The sequence below is a fragment of the Salarias fasciatus genome, chromosome 11, assembly GCF_902148845.1.
Source record: "Salarias fasciatus chromosome 11, fSalaFa1.1, whole genome shotgun sequence".
NCBI classification, from domain to species: Eukaryota; Metazoa; Chordata; class Actinopteri; order Blenniiformes; family Blenniidae; genus Salarias; species Salarias fasciatus.
The window spans coordinates 6,164,779-6,185,840 of NC_043755.1; the positions used below are offsets into that span (position 1 = coordinate 6,164,779).

A 21,062-nucleotide genomic window follows, 5' to 3' on the forward strand; every position below is an offset into this window, starting at 1 on the left:
TGAGAGGAGGAGGAGGAGGAGGAGGAGGAGGAAGGCTGTGGGGAAATGAAGCCACATGAAGGACGGAGAGCCTCCAAAAAAATGTCTCTAAATTATATTCATTTTCCCATAAAGGCATAAAGTGGAGGGGATGAAGAGGAAGAGGAGGAAGAGTCAGACGCTCGCACATGCCACGGCTTGAAAAATGCCAGCGAGCAGACATGTGAGCGATGGCACCGTGCGAGCAGCGTCTGCCAGGAGACGATGGAGGAGCTCTGCAGCCAACGCCGTCAGGCATGTCTAGACAGTTGTTTTAGAGACCAGAGAAACTTGTTGGTTAATTTTTCCACCTCTCTCTCTCTCTCTCTTGTTGATTCTCTCTCTGTAATAAAATAAAAGCTCCCTCCCTCCTCCTCTGCTGATCTCCTCCTCTCCTCTGCTCTCTGTGCTGTGTTGACTTGAGCACTTGGCAGTGGATTTATTGTATGTTGTGCTTTGTAAATATTTTTCTCCTTCCCTCATCCATTCATCCATCCACCCCCATCCTCTCTCTCTCTCTCTCTCCCTCCCTCTCTCTCTCTCCTCCCAGATAAAGGGAGCAAACAGACTCCTCCTCCTCTCGCCCCCCACCTCTCGCTCTGTCACACACTCACTCTATCTCCCTCTTTCTCTCTCTTTCATGCTCTCTCCCTCCCTCCGTCAGTGTCACTCTGTAGTGGAGATGTGGAGTATCTTTCTGTCCCTCTGTCTGTTTTTCCAGCCGAATTCAGCTGAGGAAGGTAAGGACTGAACTTTCCCTCACATATTCCCTCTGCTGTGACTCCCAGTGTGCGCTCGTTGCTGCGGCATGATGGGGAGTTTGCACATCATGTGCTTCAGCAATGAGTCCAAGTGAAGCTCGGGCACTTCGCTCCACTCCTGCAGCAGCTCTTCAGGAATGTGGCTCTGTGGATATTAAAGACTGTGTGTGAAATGCAGACACCTGATCGCCTGGGTCTTCTGGGTGCTCCACCTGCTGCTCTGGACTTTAATGATTTTCACTTGTGAGCGTCAGTTTTGTTTTGTGTGTTTGTGAACATGCACGCAGACTCTTTCTAACTGTGGCAGAACATCAGATTCTCTGTTGGCACGGGGCGGCCAGGTGCGTGCCGGGACCTATCGGGCACCCACAACAAAAGAATATGGAAATAAGCCAGAGGAGGACAAATGAATAATAAGTTGCCTAACCCGTCTCCCTCTGCCGCCCGCCCCCACCCCGGTGTACTCCTCTGTGTCACTCATGATCCCACGGCTGTGACAGCCAGGCACCCTCGACCCCCCCCGAAACCGCCTCTTTAGTGTCCTCGGAGGATGTTTCTCCTCCTCCTCGTCTCTGCTCTGAAAACTTGCTGATTTACACACATAAATGACTTTTTATGTGAAACAGTGGGCGCAACTGTGAGCGAGCGAATAAGCGTTTATTCATGGATCTGTGTGTGTTGAATAATAGATGCTATAAGTGCCAAAAGGGCCTGAATGCAGCCACCTGAGTTTTTCAATGTTGTAATGCAAAGTTTAAATAGCTGAAGTGCAGCATTCCAGTGTGTGTGTGTGTGTGTGTGTGTGTGTGTGTGAGTTTGAGTGTGTGTGTGTATGATGGATGGTTGCAGGAGACCTCTTCCCTAAAGTGATCTGTCAGATCAGAGTGGGCTGTCTTGGGAATTCTGCAATAATTTGACGACTCAAAATGTTTTTAAGAGTGTGTGCATGTGTGTGTGTGTGTGTGTGTGTGTGTGTGTGTGGGAACAGCGGTGTGTGTGTACATGTGTTAAACCCGGCCTATACATAGCTCCAGCTTCCACATCCTGTCCCCAACGCTGGAGAGGGTGTCAGCCGTCAGCACGCAATTACGTTCAAAAGGATACGTGCGAAGCGCTGCACCTGTTCGCGCTCGTCTCCCCTCGGCTCTGGTTTACTGCGAGGTGTGTCGGCGATAGTCTGTAACAGAGGTAACTTATACGCCTCCCTCCTGCCGCAGATTGGAGCCGCTCTGGGAACAGATGGCCTGAACTAGGATGAGACAGAACGACAGAAAGCGGAGAGAGGGGCTGCACGGTGTTGCTGGCCTACTGACTCTGTTTGTGTATCTGAAACGGAGCCCCGTATAATACAGTATTAACCCAATAGCGCGGCCGTCCGTTTAAATCCACGTCAATTGAAACGTCTAGTTATGTCATGGGGATGGGATTTGGTGTCTGCCGGGGTCTGATCACAGCAAACGACGTCTGTTGATGGCTGCTCGTTTGCCGCGTGTCTTTCTATTGTCGACAGTGTGTGTGTGTGTTCACCACTAACAACCCTCACTCCTGTGTGTTTGCACGCCACAACAGCTCGGAGACGACCCGTTGCAGCTAAGACTGCAGGAGTCGTCTGCCTCTTGTCATGCAGATGATTTCAGCGGCGTGAGCGCGGCGAGCGTCCGCCCACACGCGCTTTGTTGACGTGCAGTGTTGACATGAAGCCACATGGCCGGCCTCAACGCTGCCGGATCCGCGCCGAGGATCGCGTGTTCGGCGTGCCTGACGGAGGGAGGCCTGCGCGGGAGGCGCACCTGATGCCCCTGCAGCTCTTCCCGCCATGCATGAGTGGAGATGCTCATCCGGTTCTGCGTTTCCAGAAATTAACCTGGTTTCATTAGTGAAACTTATGTTCTAACTCCACAAGGTTGTTTCTTTGAATCGTTCAACGTCTGCAGTCTGAACAAACCGAGCTTGTTTTCTTTTAGTGTCACAGCGTTACATAAAAAGCTTCTTTTTTCTCTGTGAAGACATTGAACTGATGAAAACACCTTTGCAGATATGTTCAGGCTGAATGTCATTTGTTTGGATTCTTTAAATGACACATCCGGGAAAACCTTCATACTTTCCCAGAGAGCCTACTTTCTTTAATTTTGTCACATTTTAAAGTCTGTGTAAACAAATACCAATAAATGACATAATATTTCATCATTTGCAGTGAATGTCTTGCAGAGAACGTGTCATATTTTCTGCTACATGGGCCACATAGAGGGAATTTCCTGCTGTTTTTAAAATGTGTCTTTCTTGTTCTGTTATTACAGAAATCTCAATTTAGCATGTACGAGTCATGTACACAAGAAGAAGTGCAATTATCTGTGCTTAAGGATTTGCACTTCTTAAAAAAAACAGCGGTTTTTCTTCCTGAAGCAGACTTTTATCAAACACAGCAGCTTCGTGAAAGTTTCCCCACCAGCAGAGTTTCAGATCAGAAGCTGAACTTTTTTGTTTTTGTTTTAAACTTTGTTGTTTCTCAGCGGTTTTCTTTCATTTTTTCAGTGACTCTAACTTCTGGTCTGTGAAGTGACAAGTAACTGAGTACAGATTAATGTTAATTAAAACAAAAAAAATTTAAAATTAGTGTTATTGTTATTGGTACATCTGTTTTTGGATCAATTCTTATGTGAAAATATTCGTATTTACGATGTAATTACTACTTTTACAAGCTTAGGAATAATAATGCATGAAAATATGTCGTTTATTGGAGGTCAGTGAGTCTTCTGCAAAGAGTATTGTTTGAGATGATGATAAATTTGCAATATGTGCAGCCCTACAAAACAACATGAGTCCCGAGGACCCAAAAAGAGCCATGCAGGTGCTTCATCTGGCCAGAGTGCTTTTGTGTTTTACGTGTTGAAACCTTGACTTAGTCCACTCCAGATTTACAGCCCTGCAGGAGAACAGCATAAACTGTGAAAGAACAATAACAAAGAACAGACACAATGAAAACAACACGATCGTAAAAACTTGAGGAGAGGGGAGGTCGGTGTTTACAGTCTGACATTAACGGGGGTCCCACTTTCATTAATCACAGCCTCTCAGACCGTGTTTGTTTGACTCCACCTCAGCATCATATTTCCTGTCAGATTGATTGTTGGAATAGCAGTTTGAGGCTCAGAGAAGTAAAAATACAAAAGTCATTAATAATCTGTAGTTTCTTCTCATGACCCCTTCAATTCATCTTACAGCATTCCTGATGGGGGAAAAACATGAATCTCTTCAGGAGACACAATTTCCAGACAGTTTAAGAGTTTATAAATATGTAAATGGAATGGTGCTAACTTTCAGATGATACTTTTCATTCTCAGACCTTCTTTTTAACCACATTTATTGTATTGTTAATAGCAGGCTCCCTGTTAGATGAACTATAAAACTGCAGACCAAAGGGTTTGAATATTAAATCAGTAGAAACTTATGATTTTGAAATTCTGAAGTTTGAAAAAAGTTTGTTCGCTGTAAATCAAATACCTGAAAAAGCCCTCAAAAAAGTATACTTTTCTAAAAAACACTTCAAAATTAGAGTAATAGAGTTATTTTTAATTATTTGTCTCCACTATTTACATTACTACATCCATAGGATTCACTATTATATTAATAAACCTTTTAAATGAATGATTTTCCTTTATTAGAAAGTGATTTTTCTTTGATTCTCAAAGTGCACTTTGCTTTAAATACTGGAATGGATTTGGAAATGAAGGTCTTTTCCTGAAGGCCTGTTGTCTACATAGTTCTCAGTCCTTCCAGCTCTGGTAATCTGTTCCTAACAAGACAAACACCAGGCTGCAGAAACTTGGACTCCTGTTGACATTCTCACTTAAAGGTCGTCTGGGCCGTCTGTCCCGCTGTCCCTGGTTTCTGGCTTTAACCGGGTAATAATTAGGCAGATTACCGTCCCGGTCCCGGGTGTAGTAATCTGTCCTTTCAGGACGTGATAAATTAGAGAAAGTGTGATAAGAAAATAAATGGCATACTTGTCACAGTGGGAGGGCGGCGGAGCGGATGCTGCTAACAGGCCTGAAAAGCTTCCAGCACACACACACACACACACACACACACACACATGCACACACACAGATCACACGCCGGAGCAAAGTGGAGGAGGGCTGCAGCATCCCCATCGCTGACACTTCGCCGTGACCCGGCTTTATTTTTAGCTCCGGCGCGTTGTTTCTAAAAGCGACACGACTCTCTGCGGCAGTCGAGAGCGTCGTAATTACTTCTGGACGCCTTTTGCCTAAATGATCCATTTACGATCCGAGAGGCCGGAGGCCTGAAGGCGAGTCGGGGCTGCTTCCAGTCAGTGTGTGTCAGACACTGACGGCAGACAGCGTCACAAGATAGTACGTCTGGGGAGGAGGGGCAACAGGTTCGAGCCAAAATCTAAGCGAAAGATGAGCGCGTGGTATTAACTGCCGTGACACTGGAATGTAATTTTGAGTTTTGAGTTTCACATTAAAGCCGTCTCTTGGCAGTTTGCGCGCTGGCACCGAGCGAACTGACAGAAAGAGTCTGATTATCGAAGGCTTCCCCGCTGAGGAATGACAGAGAGATTACCGTAAACCGATCTCCTCTCAGACGCACATTCCTCCTTCCTACCGCCTGATGACGATGGAGATGTTGATAAAAATGTTTGCAGCAGGTTTTCTCTTTGATGGAGAACTCAGGGTCATTCAGAAACTGCGTTGATGTCTTCCTTCTTCTTTTTTTCTGCTTGGCTTTCGTGAAGATGTTTAGTGCTTGATGCATCACTTTGAGGGCATCGCTGACGTGCCTGACTGAAATGTTTACCACCAAAAGAGATGCTCTTCTCCCGCCAGATAAAAACCTCTCTGGAAATTCTTTTTGATCACGGCTTTCTAATTGGAAGATTTTGAAAACGCCATAGTATAAAGTTCTTCTGCAAATGCACGATTAGATGGACAGTAACAACAATGTTTTGTGTGAACGCAATATTGTTTTCCAGCTGTTGCCATATAAACGTCAGTCTTTTCTGAGATGAAAATGCAGAAGCAATGTGTTTTTCCTTGAGACATTGGAGTGTAAACGGGGCCTGAGGATGTTTAGCTGAAATATCCATGTTAGCCTTGATGCTTTGACATTCTGTTGTTGGCTTCTTTATCTCTCATATCTTGACGATGGTCTGCATACAGCAGTCACATGTGGGTCCTCCACGTTGGCTCAAACTCTCTATTTCCTCTGAGATTCGTCTTTATCTGCTTTCAACTAACTTTCATCCCCTGCAGTGAACGTCAGAGCAGAGGGGAGTGTGATGCATTGTTTTTGACAAACTGTTGAACCATCTTTTTTAAATGTCACATGTGTCTGCTCAAACTGCAAAATAAAAACATCCGAGGAACGCTCTGCTGTAGTTGAAAATAAAATGGGAGATCATTTTTTTTTAATGAAAAAAAACACAATACAGTTGGCCTGGGAAGAAACGTGTGGCTCCAGAACCACTCATGCATGATTCATCATTACTTCAGATTTGGCAGTAAACCTTTCTGCCTGTCTCAGAATTAAACATCTTTTTTTTCTTTTGTTGAATTTGCCTTTGACATCTTGAATTAAATTGCTTAATCAAAGGAGAGAGAAGGACCATTGATGTGAAGAAATACTCTGAAAAGTTAAATTAATACTTTGACACTTCAAGGAAAAACTCTTCTTCATTTACTGGATCTTAACTGAAGATCTAATATCTGGCATTAAAAAGGAATGACTATTTTAGCTTCAATCAAAACCAAATTGACGTCAATAATGTAAGTCTAGTGAACATTTTTAATTGTTTTCCAGGCTTTTAGCCCTTTTCAACTTACTGTTGTTATAAAAGGTCACGTTCATAGCAACCAGGTGTACACAGCCTTTCACAATCTGGGTTCAGTTCTGGTGTGAGAAAACTTCTTTTTTTTTCTCTTCAGTAGGTTGAACAACAAGAAAGCAAACAGGCGTAGTTTCCAAACCGGTAAACTCTGCCTTCCAGATGTGATTACACAGACCCTTTCTCTCAGTGGTGACCTGCCTCGTCTGGCTTTGGCGAAAGCCTTGTAATCAAAGCTGAGGGTGCGCGATTGTGACACAGCCCACCTGTGCCTGTTGCTGCCTGTTCAGACGCTCTTTGCACAGGTATCGCTCTGTCATCTCACCCAGCTCAAGCGCTCCGTGTTGCAGCTGCACTTTCATTCAGCTTGAATGTCTCAGATTTTTGATAACACCCTTTGACATGTGCATACTTATTTCTGGAATGGCGTAAATCCCCCTCCTGCCTCCGTCTCTGCCCCGGCCTATCGCTCTGGCTCAGCGGTTGTTGGTAATGATGGTTTGGAGAAGGCCTTGTCCTTGACTGACTGACTGTCTGTGGGCGGGTGCATCTGGAGCCAATAAAGGAGGGCTGGAGACGGGCGGGCGAGTGGACGAAAGGCAACACACACGCTGACCGGAGCTTCGGAAACTTTCAGGCGCTGCAGGAATTTTTATTTTCCCGTGACTTGCTGCTACCTGTGAGCTCTGCTGCGTTCACTTTGATGCGAAGCCACGTTACACACCCGCACCTCTCCTCCCTGTGTTAATATTAACAACAAAATCCCCCCCCCCCCCGGTGGCTCTGCGGGCCTCGAAAACGTGCCGCACGGCGGCGTACATCTGCTGCCAGAGAGGCGTGACACCAACAACATCACCACGCTTAGCGGCGGAGGGTGTTGGTGCACGCATGGCCGCACAGCGAGGGACGGTGTCGGCGGACGGACGGGAAGTGGCTGGAGAGCGAGCGGAGAGGGTCACTCAGCTGAAGTGAACACTCCAGAGGCGGAGCGGAAAACCACGAACTAATGCAGGTCACCTCTGCAACAAGGGAAAAGAGCATTCACACCCACACCACGGATGGAGAGAGAGGGGGGTGGAGGACACATTTATATGCACAAACACAATCCTATCATCCTCTCCTTTCATAATCACGCCCGCTCGTCGCCATTGTGTCCGTTTATCTATTTTTTTCCCTTCGCTGCGAGCGTCAAAGCGCTTTTCCAAACAAACAGCAGATCTGGCATCAATAATGGAGCAGAGCGTAGCTCCTTATTCAACGTACAGGGAGGCCCACCCCGCTGTCACTTTCCAGATGAATAATACACACACGCCGGGAGGAGGAGGAGGAGGAGGAGGAGGAGAGGGACAGGGGACAGGATGGAGGTAGAGAAGGTATTGAGTAGAAGATGAGAGTGGAGCAGGGAGACATGAGAGGACGGCGTGCATTAACGCAGCACTCAGGTCCAGATTGCAGACTCAGCACTTCTCCGAACTGTCAGGGACAAACTTTGAGTGTCTCGGCCTTCGCATGGTCCAATAGCGGCGTCTGTGTGCGTGAAGTGGCTGTCCGAGAGTTAAATAAAGCAGCTTTTACTGCCGAGTGGACCTGCCAGTAAATGTCCCTCTCTTTTGTTGCGGCTTGTCTTGGCGGCGGAGCCTCGGGTCGAGCTATAATCCATGAAAGGTGTGTGTGTGTGTAACGCAGCACTCAACGCTGATCTGGGGGATGTCGCGGTGAATTATTCAACATGTTAATGTCACGCAATGAGACATGCATGAAGGTGCTCGAACACCCCTCCATGTAATCCTCATGTAGAGGTTTGTCCCGGAAAGAGCATTAGCGGAGGTGGGGGGGGGTGAAGACCTCGATACCAAAGGCCCCGTGACAAGAAACTAAATAGCAGAGGCATAAATATTAACGTCAAAATAGTTTGCTGAGAATTATTAATGCATGACTGTGCCCTGAAGCAGGGGGGTTAATTGAATTTGGAATGACACATTTGCAGCATCCGTGCGTGTGTGTTTCTTATCTGATGTAAATATGATGCTGCTTAATGAGGTCACAATACTTGGGAGTGTGTGCAGCTCATGCACGGCGGTTTTATGCGTGATCATAATTTATCATTGTGACAAATGAGGTATTAGTGATGACAAAACACAGATTCCGGACCTGGAAAAGACGGAGTTTGCGTGTCGTTTTGCTCAGTTTGAACAGTTCCAGTTGCATGGGGCCTGCTTCAGTCGTATCTTCAAACAAAGCAGGAAAGGTGTGTCACTGGGGGGAAATCCGTATTCATCCGAAGGGCTGGTTTAGTGGATTTAGTCCTTTCCCCTGCAGCTGATTTCATCTCGATTGCTCCCACAAGTCCAGTCGCCAAGCTGTCCAGACATACGCTGCACTAAAAACTATCTCTTCTGATTCCCCTGGCTCCATTTAATCTTTAGCTGTCGCAGTCCATTTGTTTTTGTTCGTTTTTTTTTCTTTTTTAATAGATACAATTCATATCACACCACATTCTGGAGGACGTCCATGGAAAAATGTGTGAATTTAGTACGGGTGACGTTGAGACGACCTAGTGGGTGAAAGCAGAGACACAGACCGGTTTGAACAGAGGATGAAAGGAGAGAACACAGGGAACAGATTTGTGGAGTCTCCATCTGTGAGTATAATCCTAAAAAATCTGTCAGAGAACAGAGAAGAGGGAGTGATTGATGTCATTCACCATAAAAAAAAAATTATATTTCCTGATTATGTGTTTGATTTATTAAGACACGAAGCTGGGTTCTGTGAAAACGTGTCCACCTCGGTGGGTCGCCAGTGTTTTAGAGGCGGAGGCTACTTTTTTTTTTTTTTTTTTTTAGATCCGTGCACACGCTGATTATGCAGATGACATTTGTTTTTCTGCTGCTCTTTGTCTGATTGTCGGAGTGAGAAGAGAGTCTCCGGTCTCCGTGTGGCACGCGATGGAAACAAAAGCATAAAAATTGTATGACCGCCGTTGAGGAGGATCATTTATTTGTAAACGGGTTCAGAAGACGGCGCTGGAATGTGTGTTCGAGGCCCTTTTCTCGTGATTAGCGCGGCGCTTGATGAAATCAGGCACAGCCGGTTATTCTCCATTACCTCCATCTGTGCAGCCGTCCAAACCTGGAGTCTGATGTTCCTGCCACCTCTGTGCTCACGACAAACTTTGGCCGGCGTTCAGTCGGCTCTCCACCAGAGCCGAGCGCAGGCTGTGCCAGACTGAAGGAGCGGCAGCCACCACAGTTTTGGAATACTAATAGAAAATTCAAGGGCTCCAGTTTTGTGTGGGAAGCTGCCATGTGTCAGCACGCAGCACTCAGCATTAGAGTCACTCTGTGTGTGTGTGTGTGTGCCTCTGTGTGTCTCTGTGTGTGTCTGTGTGTGTGTGTAATTTCTTTGCCAGCTTGCTTTTGAAAGCACTTAAACCTAAAAGCAAATTATGGGAAAATACACTCAAACAAGTCATATGCTATTCTGGTGCTTTCACTCCAAATCAGAGGAAATGAGTAAAAGTGTGCAACAAAAGAGCAAAACTGAGCACGGAAGGCTCCCTTTGGACCGAACTAAGAGACACGTCAGCCGGCCGAGTTCGGACCGAATGTGACAGTGACTGTTATGACCTTTCAAAGTTGGGAGATTTGACCTTTAATTACGGTGCCCCATCAGGTCAATCAGTTTAATTTTTTAAACACCAGATCACTGTGCCATCCGGCGTCCGGTTATGAGGTCCGTCGGCTGGAACCCGTCCTGATTTTATGGCATCGGGAAGGAAAGAAAATCAAATGTGGACGGAGCCTGGCCCGACTGGCTTGACGTCAGACTTCTTCCAAATACTTGTGGTATTTAACAAAAGAAAGAGAAGTCTGATTGATTGTAAGAAAGCTCCCTCCACAAACTGCATCTTAACTTGAGCCTGGCTGGAGCCGCTCCATGTTTTAAATCCTGACGGCTTCGCAGAATCGCACAGTCTGTGGTTTTCAGTCCTTGAGAGAATATCTCATGATTACAAATTCTGCTTCACAGTCACTTTGCTTTTTTCGCGCTCGCTCGGCCTCCTGGTTAACTTCTGATGGAATCAAAGTGAAAGAGTCTCATCTCGTCTCGTCTGCTTTTTATTCACAGTGATGCTACTGGACACAACGGAGTCTACCTCGGAGCTGGGCTGGACCACCTATCCGGACACGGGGGTGAGCGAGAAGCCGTCAACGTGTTCGCCAGCTGCCGGAGCGTTAGAAAGCAAGCGTGCTGTGAGGCCGTCCAAATCTCTCGCACACATGTTTGACACATGGTCGTGTTTTAAGAGGAGGGTTATAATCACATTGTTCATTCAGCTTTGTGGTGGAACTCTAATGAGGGATTAAACACTCTGGTATGTAATGGGAAACTCCTTCTTTCTCTACACACGAGGTCCTGACGGCGAGCCGGAGTCAAGCTGAAGCTCAATTTGGTCATAATTAATATGCTGTTTACTTACTCCATGAATCATTGTTGTGCCGGGCAAAGGTCAGATTATAATGAAAACTCAAACATTCACTTCACAGAGAGGAAACAATGCAGACTGTCCCATTTAGAGAGCTCATTAAATTTTCACTTGAAATGATAAATGATTAATTGATCATCAAAATCGATGCCTGCTTCCGAGACGACATGGAACTTAGATAAAATTTCACCTGTTGAAACTTGAATTAGTTTTTATTCATTGGTTTGACTCATTTCTTGAAAGACAAATTATATTCTCAAAACAACATAAACAAAGCTGCAAATCACTTGGCAATCGTTCACAACAGAGTGGCGTTTCTCTTTCATTTGATCACATTGCAGATGTCTCAGTACATTTCTCAATGTCTCAAATCATCTGAAAATGATTCAGTACCGGGCGCCTACAGGAGGTTCATTTGTTCTAAATTCAGCACAGTTTGCAAGCGAATATATCCTGTGATTGACTGATTGGTTCTTGGTCTGTTTATTCTCACTAAAACATGTTGGCATCTTTTCATTGAGACAGTTATCACAAGCACAATCATCTGTTCCGTCTCTCAAATTTAATCAAGAACATGGTTATTTTTGTCAGGTCATTTTGTGAAAAGCACCATGAGTGTTGAGAACATTCGGTCTGTTTCCAGAAATTAGCTTTGCGTTTTTGGTGGCACTGACCATTTATCAGTGGCGGACCGTGCATTTCACATTAAGGCCTTCAGAACAGATCCGCCTGAACCAATCCACCTCTCAATAACTATTTTGTCTACAAAAAAAAATCTTATTATGCAGATATGCACATAAAGAGTTGTTGCACAGCAGATAGATACTTGTGCAGCCAGAATAAATGCCTTTGCTGAAGTGCACAAGTCTCCTACTACATCTGTGCACATACAATAAGCATCAACTTAATAAAACAGCAATATTATTTAGGAAAAGAGGAACATTTTACTCACCAAAATCCCGATTATTTGAAAACAAAATACATCCTCCTTTCCTTCCTCAAAAAGAGTTCAACTGCTCTGTCATATAGATTATCCGTGCGTTTCAGTTCCATAAAGCCAGGGCTGAAAGTCCAGCTTGCCCTGTGGTATTTCTGGCGTAAGTTTTATTTCTCTTCAGGTCTTCTTCTTCTTCTTTGGAATAATTGAGGTAGGCGACCAACAACTTAGGTGCATACCGCCCCCTACTGTATCTCTTGGTGAATGTAAATCAGAGGGCCTGGATATGCTGTTGTTAGAAGCTAGAAGGCGCTGAGTCGCCAACTCGAAATCTGATTGGTTGAAGCAACTGTCTGATTGGTTGAAGCAGCTGTCTGTTTGACGCTTCACTTTACTTCACTGCGCCATCAGGAACGGATAGCGAAGGCCTCGGGCAGATTTCTTTGACCCTAGCAACAGATGATGCCTGAAATCTGATTGGTTAAATGATTTAATATGAAAAAAACATGTCTGGAAGCAGCGCAACCACAGGAAAACTATGAAAGGAACTGGAACATACGGTTTGGAATCATTTATTAATTATTTATGGACAAAATATAATTTACATCAGTCTGTAATTCAGATCATTTTTAGGCCCGCAGAGAAGGCTTTGCAGGCCCTGACGGCCCACCACTGCCATTTATATGGGAGAAGAATTTAGTCTGGAATCATGAGTGAACAGGTTTGGGAGAGATATGAGCTTTTTGCAAGTGAACTATGGCGTTGTGCTGAACTGTATGATCGTTTTGCTAAATTATCTAAGAGTTTTGAAAATGGAATTTCTATTTCAAGAAATGAGCAAAACCAATAGAGAAAACTGTAAGAAAAAGACAAAAAAAAAAAGCGTACTATTGCCTTGACATTTACATTTTCTGTACATTTGACGAGGTGTCTGTCGACCACCGGCTGTCCAGACTAATGCTTTTCTCACCATGTTTACACTTTCGCACATGGACATTATGCATGATTCCTGTAGTATAATTTTGCAAGATGGCACATTTTTTTTCAAGATTACAGTGGATTACTGTCACACTGGTACTGACATACACAACAGACTTCCTCAAGAGATCTTCTGCTTTCACTGTGCAACTTTTCGATGTTGCCACAGTGTGTGTGTGTGTGTGTGTGTGTGTGTGTGTGTGTGTGTGTGTGTGTATGTGTGTGTGTGTGTGTGTGTGTGTGTGTGTGTGTCAACGTGCAGAAGCACCAGATCGCCCCTTAAAGACGTGGAACAGGTTTATAAATGCTTCATGTTTGGTTGTGCTTTACGCTCTGGATTATTATCTCCCTCAGTCGCTGATATCTGACACTGATGGATGATGCTCCGGGCGACGAGGCACACAACCCTCAGAATGAGCGAAGTCCCACCTCGCCTTCAGTGCAACCTTGAGGGTGTAAATGCCCCTCAGTATTTTTTTCTCCTTTTGCTCTCAACTGTGTGTCTTCATCCATGATGAAATTGCTCAGACTGAGCCATAGATTTCCCACCACTGAGCCGCTTTTTATTTAAGGTTGTCGAATTGCCCTGAGCTGTGTAAATATGTGTGAGTGTGTGTCTGGTGATGGTGATGGTGGTGGTACTGGGGGTCACCGATTGTTATGTGTGTGTACTTGCGTGACTGTGCGAGGGTCAACTGCTGGGTCAGTTAAAATCAGTCATCTGTGAGTGATTGCGGCTCAGTTCTAATATGGCTCATAATTACGCCCATACATCGTCTTCATTGTCATCAGATAATCACTCAAGCTCCATGTGAGGAGCAGTGGGTCACTACGTCTACATGCACTTGTTACTGAGCTGGAAGCCCTCAGTTTGCTTCCTAGATTAACGCTATTGTTACAATATATTCAAGCTTTTATTTTTTTTTTACAATCTAATGCATGTGCATTAATGCAAAACACAAAGTTGCATCTATTAATGCTACTTTGCTACTTATACGAGTAAGTGAGAGATGATGCCACTTCCAGCTCCAACCAGAACTCACAACCAACATCTGGTGGGCACACGCGCTCACATCGGGGCTTTTATCTCACCTTACAGCGTGCTTTAGCTTTATGCTCTGTCATTATCACCCCAGTCTCGCCTCCAGCGTTGGCCCATAATTCGACGTGATGTTTGATTAATTAGAGTCTCGTCTGTTTAAGGAGCTTGTGAACCATGATGGCAGCTGCTAATAGGGGGCCGTCCATTAGTGCGTGCACATGTGTGTGTGTGTTCCTGTTTAAATCCCTTTGTAGGGTCCCAGACCTTTAGACTAACTATTCATGTGGGGTATGAGCTCAGTTGCTTCTCCAGTTTTACGGCTTTCTAAGACTTCAGATGTTGTTTTTATGACTACTGTTATTACAGTCTGAGGTTACGGCTGAACACTTGGCTGTAATGCTTAAGATTTCACTAATGGGTTAAGGCATGCATCATGTCAATGAGTCGGCCTGAGAAGTGAGCAGTTTGAGTGTGCGTGTGTGTGTGTGTGGTATGTGTGTGTGCATGCCTGGTGTTCTTGTTTACCTCCATTTCTGAGGCCCCAAACCTCAAGGCACATCACTGCTGCGGAGTCTGACCGACAGACTTCAAGTCCGGGACCACTCAACATGTTCACACATTTTTAAGGGTAATGATGTGACTGCAGGGTCCGGATGAAGGGCTGGGGTGAGTCCTGACTGCGGCTAAGCCGCGCTGTCAGACGCCCTGTTGGGATGATCAGGCTGAGGAGCCAGGGCATGCATTATGTCAATGAATGGGTCCTCCATGTGTGTGTGTGTGTGTGTGTGTGTGTGTGTGTGTGTGTGTGTGTGTGTGAGTGTGTGCGAGAGCAAGTCTAGCATTTGCATGAGTTTTTTTTTCCTCCTTTATGGTCCCTGGATGAGAAGTGCTTCTGAGATGGAGATATGGTTATTTGACCTGCGGCACCAAGCTGAGAGAAGTAGAAAGACAGACCAAGAGAGGGGGAGAGAACAGGGGAGGTTGAGTGTGTTCATGTGGATGTATGTATGTGTGTGTGTGTGTGTGTGTGTGTGTGTGTGTGTGTTCCTTTTTTAACTCCTTCCTCACTTCTCTCTTCACATCCCTTTGCTCCAGGCTCTGTGCATATTCTTCACAGTGGGCTCTCCTCTCGCTTCATCCTGCTTTCTCACCGACTCTCCTTCCTTTTAATGTACTGACAAGCATCTTTGTCTCTGCTTCTCTTTCTTCTTCTTTTAATCATTTCTCCGTTTGCCCTTCACAGTCCCGTAGCCACTAGACGTCTGCCTCATATTCTTCCTTTTATCCCCCTGCTCAATCTCCAATCTGCCCTTTATTTCCTCTCAGTGTCAAACCATTTGTCGCACCAGGATTTTTTGCTGAAATTTGCCTCCCTTTATTTTCACTCCTTGCTCTTCCGCTGTGTGTGTTTGCTTTGTGTGTGTACATGTGGCTCAGGCTGGATGTGCGTGCCTTTCCCCGCTTCTGTGTGTTTGTGTCCACGATTGTGTCAGAGTCCCTGCCCCTCCCCGCCCTCTGTCAGTGGAAGGGGGGGGCGGGGGGGCTCTGGCATTTCGGTCCAAATTAAATCATGAAGATGAGTCGTCACGACTTTTTTTTTCTTCTCTCTAACGTTTCATACACCCCTCCTCACCAATCTGGGGGCTACTTTTTTTTTATAACACAAAGGAGGGAAGAAGAAAATGAGACAAGGAAAAATTGAGAGGGAAACAGAGAGTGAAGGAGGGGATGGGGGGGGGGGGGGGGGGGGGGGGGGGGGGTGGTCCAGGGGGTCAGAAAACAAATGAAAGCCATGTTTTTTTTTCACAAAAGTACAGATGCAAGCTGCACGCAATGCAACCCGTGGCCGCTCCGTCCACCTGAAAGTTCACATGGCCGCATGAGTACAGTGTTTATTGGAGCAGCCTCGCGTTGTCACAAACACACACACACACACACACCCTCTTTACTGTTTCCCCACCATGTGCTCTCCGTTGTGCCCTCTTCCTGATTTCCTTCATCCCCCTGCCTGACTGGCAGAGTGAATCCCAGACGGGGAGAAAAGGAAACCGTCTCTTCCCTCCATTAGACTGACAGCGCCGCGGTCTGCTCACTGATCTTATCATTATTCCGATTGGACTGAATATTAGAGCAGTCTCTGGTGTGTGATCCGTCCACAGAGGCTGTCAGAACCACACTGAGAACGAGACGTCGGCATGCAGGGATGCACTAACATGCACAAACACTGAATCGCACACGCTTAATGCACCCTGATAGGGTGTCAAGACCTTTTGTCCTCTTGCCATTGTGCTAAGAAGAATAATGATGATGAGGCCTAATACATAATTCCTCTGTGTTACAACAGAAAAGGCCTTGCTTGTCACTCAGGGCTACACAGGCTTAAAGCAGAGCCTTTTCATCCTTGGAGGCACCGCACTGTATAATTGGTGAAACTAAACCCCGAGCCACAATTTACATTTTGTCTCATCTGACAGGATTTCTTGGAGAGCCGCGTCTCGCGCCGCTCAGTCGTCCTCATGTACGACTTTGTGTTCTTCCCCCCCCCCCCCAAATCCATTTGCTGCTCCTGGGAGTGTTCGGCTTCGCTAAAATACGATAAATCTGTTAATTTTATTACACAACAGCTGCCATAAGTCAGACGCACAAGCCGTCTGCCACCTGTCACATGTGAACAATGGCACACATGCAAATGCCAAAGTGGAGCGAGACAAAAAAAAATCCCCGCACATGTCACTGTAAAAACAGATCCATCTTTAAAATACTCGATTATACAACAGAAACACTCAACTGAAAGTGCAAAATGCCAGCGCCCCATGTGATCTGAATTTCCCTCTTGCATGGCCTGTGCCCAGCCATGCAAACCGTTCGGAATTTATCTGCAGAGACTTTAAAATTTTGTCTTTCAGGCTTCATCATAATGCGATGGACGTGAACAAGCGAGGCTTTTAGGACGCAAGCTGGAATATTCAGCCTCGACATACGCTTTCAGATGAGGTCTTTCCACTGCGCCGCGCTCCTCTGTCCACTGTGGGCTTCCCAGCACGACAAGGACGAGGCTCTGAACAGACATAACCCATGCTGGTCTCGTTTTAACGCGGAGAATTTCCTTCACGGTCACTTCAGTTTGGAAACAATTTGTTTTATAATTGTTGTTCCTGAACATGCAAACAGGCTAATGTTTAGTACAGGACAGAGTCAGTTCACATTAATACTGAAGCTAATGAGTAGAACAGAGACGTCAGCTCCACAGCTCTTATTAAATATAACCAGAGTAATTTGCTGGAGCTCATTTATTTGCGTGTTTTGGGATTTCAAAGCAATCAGCTGTGACTGCTGTAAATAGGGACATGATAAGTAATACTGAACAAAACCATGAGTGAAAGAAAATCAGCGTATAATGTGAGCAGGGATGTTCCTACGAGTTTCTCTTAATTCAGAGGATTAAGGTTAAGTAGTTTTGGAGAAAAAGATTTAAAACTCACTATAAACAGTCAATATTTGAGAAGTGAAAGTGTTTAATGAGGGATCATTGTCTTGTTCAGCTACAGTATCTTTTGATAAGAGCATGTTTGGGTAAATTATGTTAAAAAAGCTGCTGCCTGACAGTCAAACAGCCCCATGTGCATGAATAAGCCGTGATGTGCTTTGGGTTCACGTCCACAAGGAAGCTCACACACCTGATTGGTGGTGACAGCTCTGTCCACATGGCTTGAAAAGTGATTTGTGTTGTGAAGCAAAAGCTCCAGTGGAGTAATTAATAACTATACTAGTTTTTCCATTATCATTGATTACTTCATTAAACAATGGAAAGTCTATTGTGGAGCACTGGGGCACGAAGATGACCTGTGTAAGAGGACATTAAAAAAAAAATCTTTCATTGTGGGCTCAGTGTTGAAGTCAGAGAAAACTGGTGCTTTTTTATTTTTAGCTCCACTACAAGAACATTGAAAAACAATCTGTAACACGGCCATTATGTTCCATATTTACCCCGTGAAATGTGAGCCGCGTTTCCAGATATAAAGAAGATTCATAACTGCGCACAAATCATATGTGCTTCAGGAGCTCAAACGCTTATTTTGACGCTCTCTTCTTCTCCAGAGGTTGTTTTTCCTGAGCTAAGTTTAGTTTTTATACAAGCTCATAATAATATCCGTCTCTGTCTCTCTCAGTGGGATGAAGTCAGCGTCCTGGACGACCGAGGGAAGCTCATACGAACGTTTGAGGTCTGCAATGTCAACCAAAATCCCCGTCTGCAGGACAACTGGCTGGCTACGCCTTTCCTGTACCGACACTCGGCCCCGCGAGTGTTTGTCACGCTGCGTTTCTCCGTGCGCGACTGCGCCAGCCTGCGCTTCCCCTCTCCCACCTGCAGAGAGACGCTCACCCTGTACTACAAGCAGGCCGACTCCCAGAGGGAGCTGGAGAGGACCTGGGTCGCCGAGGTGAGGAGGAACAGTTTGTCTCGTTCGTCTTTTCCACTGATAACCCTCTCAAATTTGGACACACCATCATTCAAGCACTAACTGTCAAACCACAAAGTACGAAGACAGAGGCCAGATGTGGCCCTCAGGCCAACAGTTGTCCATTTCTGTCCTACATGTTTGTTTCAGCAGATTTTGTTTTGTTTTGTTTTGTTTTTTTTAATCTGTGACCTCAGATCAGGATAGCATCAAATCTAGCACAGCGGTCCAGTGTACCAAGCCGGTTATCTCCAGGGCGATCCGATGGCTCGTTGCTTCCGATGCACACATGATCTGAACTGACCCGAGAAGCAGATGTTTGAATCCCGGCCAGCTGGACTTCGACTATATGTCACTTTTGCGCGGCTGCTCCCCACATGTGTTCTGTCTATCTTCAACGTGCTTCATGCAATAAAGCCATAGATGGCAAAAAAAGATTAATTTTCTTTTGTGACATTTCCCATCCATCCACAAATGAATTGTGCTTTTAAAATCCTCAGCTACTAATCACTGATTAACGTTTAACTTCCCTTAACAACTGAATTAAACCAGTGTTAAATTCCTCCCTTTGAGGCAAAGTACCTTCAGACAGAATCGTTAAACTCGGCCGCATTAGTGATTCATTGTTGTTTGAGCTAATATTGCACGAAAATGGCTCAACCTCTCATCATCCCATCACAAGGAGTAATTGTAATCACTCTGATTATTGAGGAAACACGGCGGAGGATTGAAGGCGTCCTCAGGCAACACTGATGTGGCTGCTGCAAAGTGTAACAAATGTCTCATTGTGGATTCAGGAATACCGTTTCAGTCTCAATAATTACATATTTAGGACATGAAATATTCATTTTACGCACTGCAGACAATTCTCTGACCAGTGATGGACAAGTTACTAAAAGTGAGAACGTGAACTGTTATTTCTAAAAGAGGTTATCGTAGACTTGTGCCCTCAGATAGATTTTATTCATGCAAGCGTTTAAGTTTTTCTGATTTTAAATCTTCAGAGTCTGACTCTCAACAGGAGCAGTCTCAGTCATGGAGGGAGGGATCCCATATTTGTATAGATGAATGTGTTTTTCCGCAGAGGAGTGAATGCTTTTTTTTTTTTTTTTAAATGCAAATCAAAGCCTGATGAGGAATCAGTGGAGAGTCAGGAAGTAACACAACACCGACAGCCTTGGTGGGAACTCGAGCACGACCCCCCGCTGAGACCTGCACAGACCTCAGTCAACATTTACGTTGCTCACTAAACTTCCTCATAATGTGTATATTTCAGATACAAAAACAGCTAAATCCCCAGCCTGCCTTTCATCCTGTTATTTCCTCTTATTCCTGTTTTTGTTTTATTTACTCTACTGCATATTACCGATCCTTCATCTGTCAGCTGCCTCCTTTTAGTGTCCATAATTTTCTGCCTGTTTACTTTCCTTCCTGTCAGCCACACTCGCTCCGAGTTATTTTGTTTGGTCTCAGCTACTCATTATCTTGTCTCTCCCTCTCTCTGTCTCCTCTGCACTTTGCATGCTTCCGTCTCTCCAGCCGTCCAGCGGAGAGAAGGAGACCAGGGAGGGCTGGGTGAAAATCGACACTATTGCGGCCGATAAGAGTTTCTCCAAGGTGGAGCCCAGCTCGCCGCATCAGTACCAGCCCAACAGATACAGCCGCATCAACATGAAGACGCGCAGCTTCGCCCCTCTGACTCGCAGCGGGTAATCGCCTCTCTGCTCCCTTAAAAATCCTCAGTTCCTGCTGAACGTGCTCCAGCCCCTGAGTCTTTCCTTTCCACTGTGGGCTCGCGAGGAGCGGTTGTGGTGTTTATTCTGTAGTTTAGACGTGGCTGTTTTCTAACTAAACACACAAAGCTGAGCCGGACAGAAAATCCTCCCGTCTGATCCTGTTTTCAGATTCGTCCTGGCCATCGTGGACAGCGGGGCCTGCGTCTCCCTCATGGGCGTGTCCATCTTCTACCGGCGCTGCCCGGCCACCAGCCTCCACCTGGCGTCCTACCCGGCCACGCCCTCGGGCGCGGAGCCCACCGCCCTCGTGCCCGTCAGCGGGACGTGCGTCCCCCACAGCAAGGCGCAGGGCGGCTCGTCCCCTCGCATGCACTGCAACGCCGAGGGCGAGTGGATGGTGCCCGTCGGCGGCTGCGTCTGCGACGGCGGCTACGAGCAGAACGTCAATGGATCCGCCTGCTTGGGTGAGTCCGGAGAGGGCTGCTGATCAGATGCAACCACAACAACAGCAACAAACGAATGCTTTCACTCTCATCAGACGAAGATCACTGGAGCAGATGGTCTCTGGTTTTGTTGCGGCGCTCGGCTGCTGTTTCCAGTCAGCTGGTGGTTAACCAAGTCATGGCTCATGTCTGGTGCTTTGTTACATTTTTCAACATGCCTTTCAGAGCTTTGTCTTCTAAGACGATGCCACGTTTAATCAGATCTGGATATACTTCACTCATATTTCAGTGAAGATTTTCCGTCTTCCTCTGAGGTTTTCATCCCATCTGGCTCAATTAAACTTGCTCGTGGC

General features: G+C 45.8%; 1 protein-coding gene across 2 annotated transcripts in view; it reads left to right on the forward strand.

Annotated features, from left to right (window-relative positions):
• The first annotated feature begins 647 nt into the window (after positions 1-647).
• ephb6 (eph receptor B6) overlaps positions 648-21,062 on the forward strand; it is a 38,466-nt gene continuing 18,051 nt past the window's right edge. For both annotated transcript variants that reach the window (XM_030103074.1, XM_030103075.1), the window contains exons 1-5: positions 648-758; positions 10,756-10,820; positions 18,240-18,512; positions 20,070-20,239; positions 20,435-20,730. In XM_030103074.1, the coding sequence (XP_029958934.1) occupies positions 659-758; positions 10,756-10,820; positions 18,240-18,512; positions 20,070-20,239; positions 20,435-20,730 (904 nt within the window). In that variant the 5' untranslated portion in view covers positions 648-658. The remainder of the gene's footprint in view (positions 759-10,755; positions 10,821-18,239; positions 18,513-20,069; positions 20,240-20,434; positions 20,731-21,062) is intronic.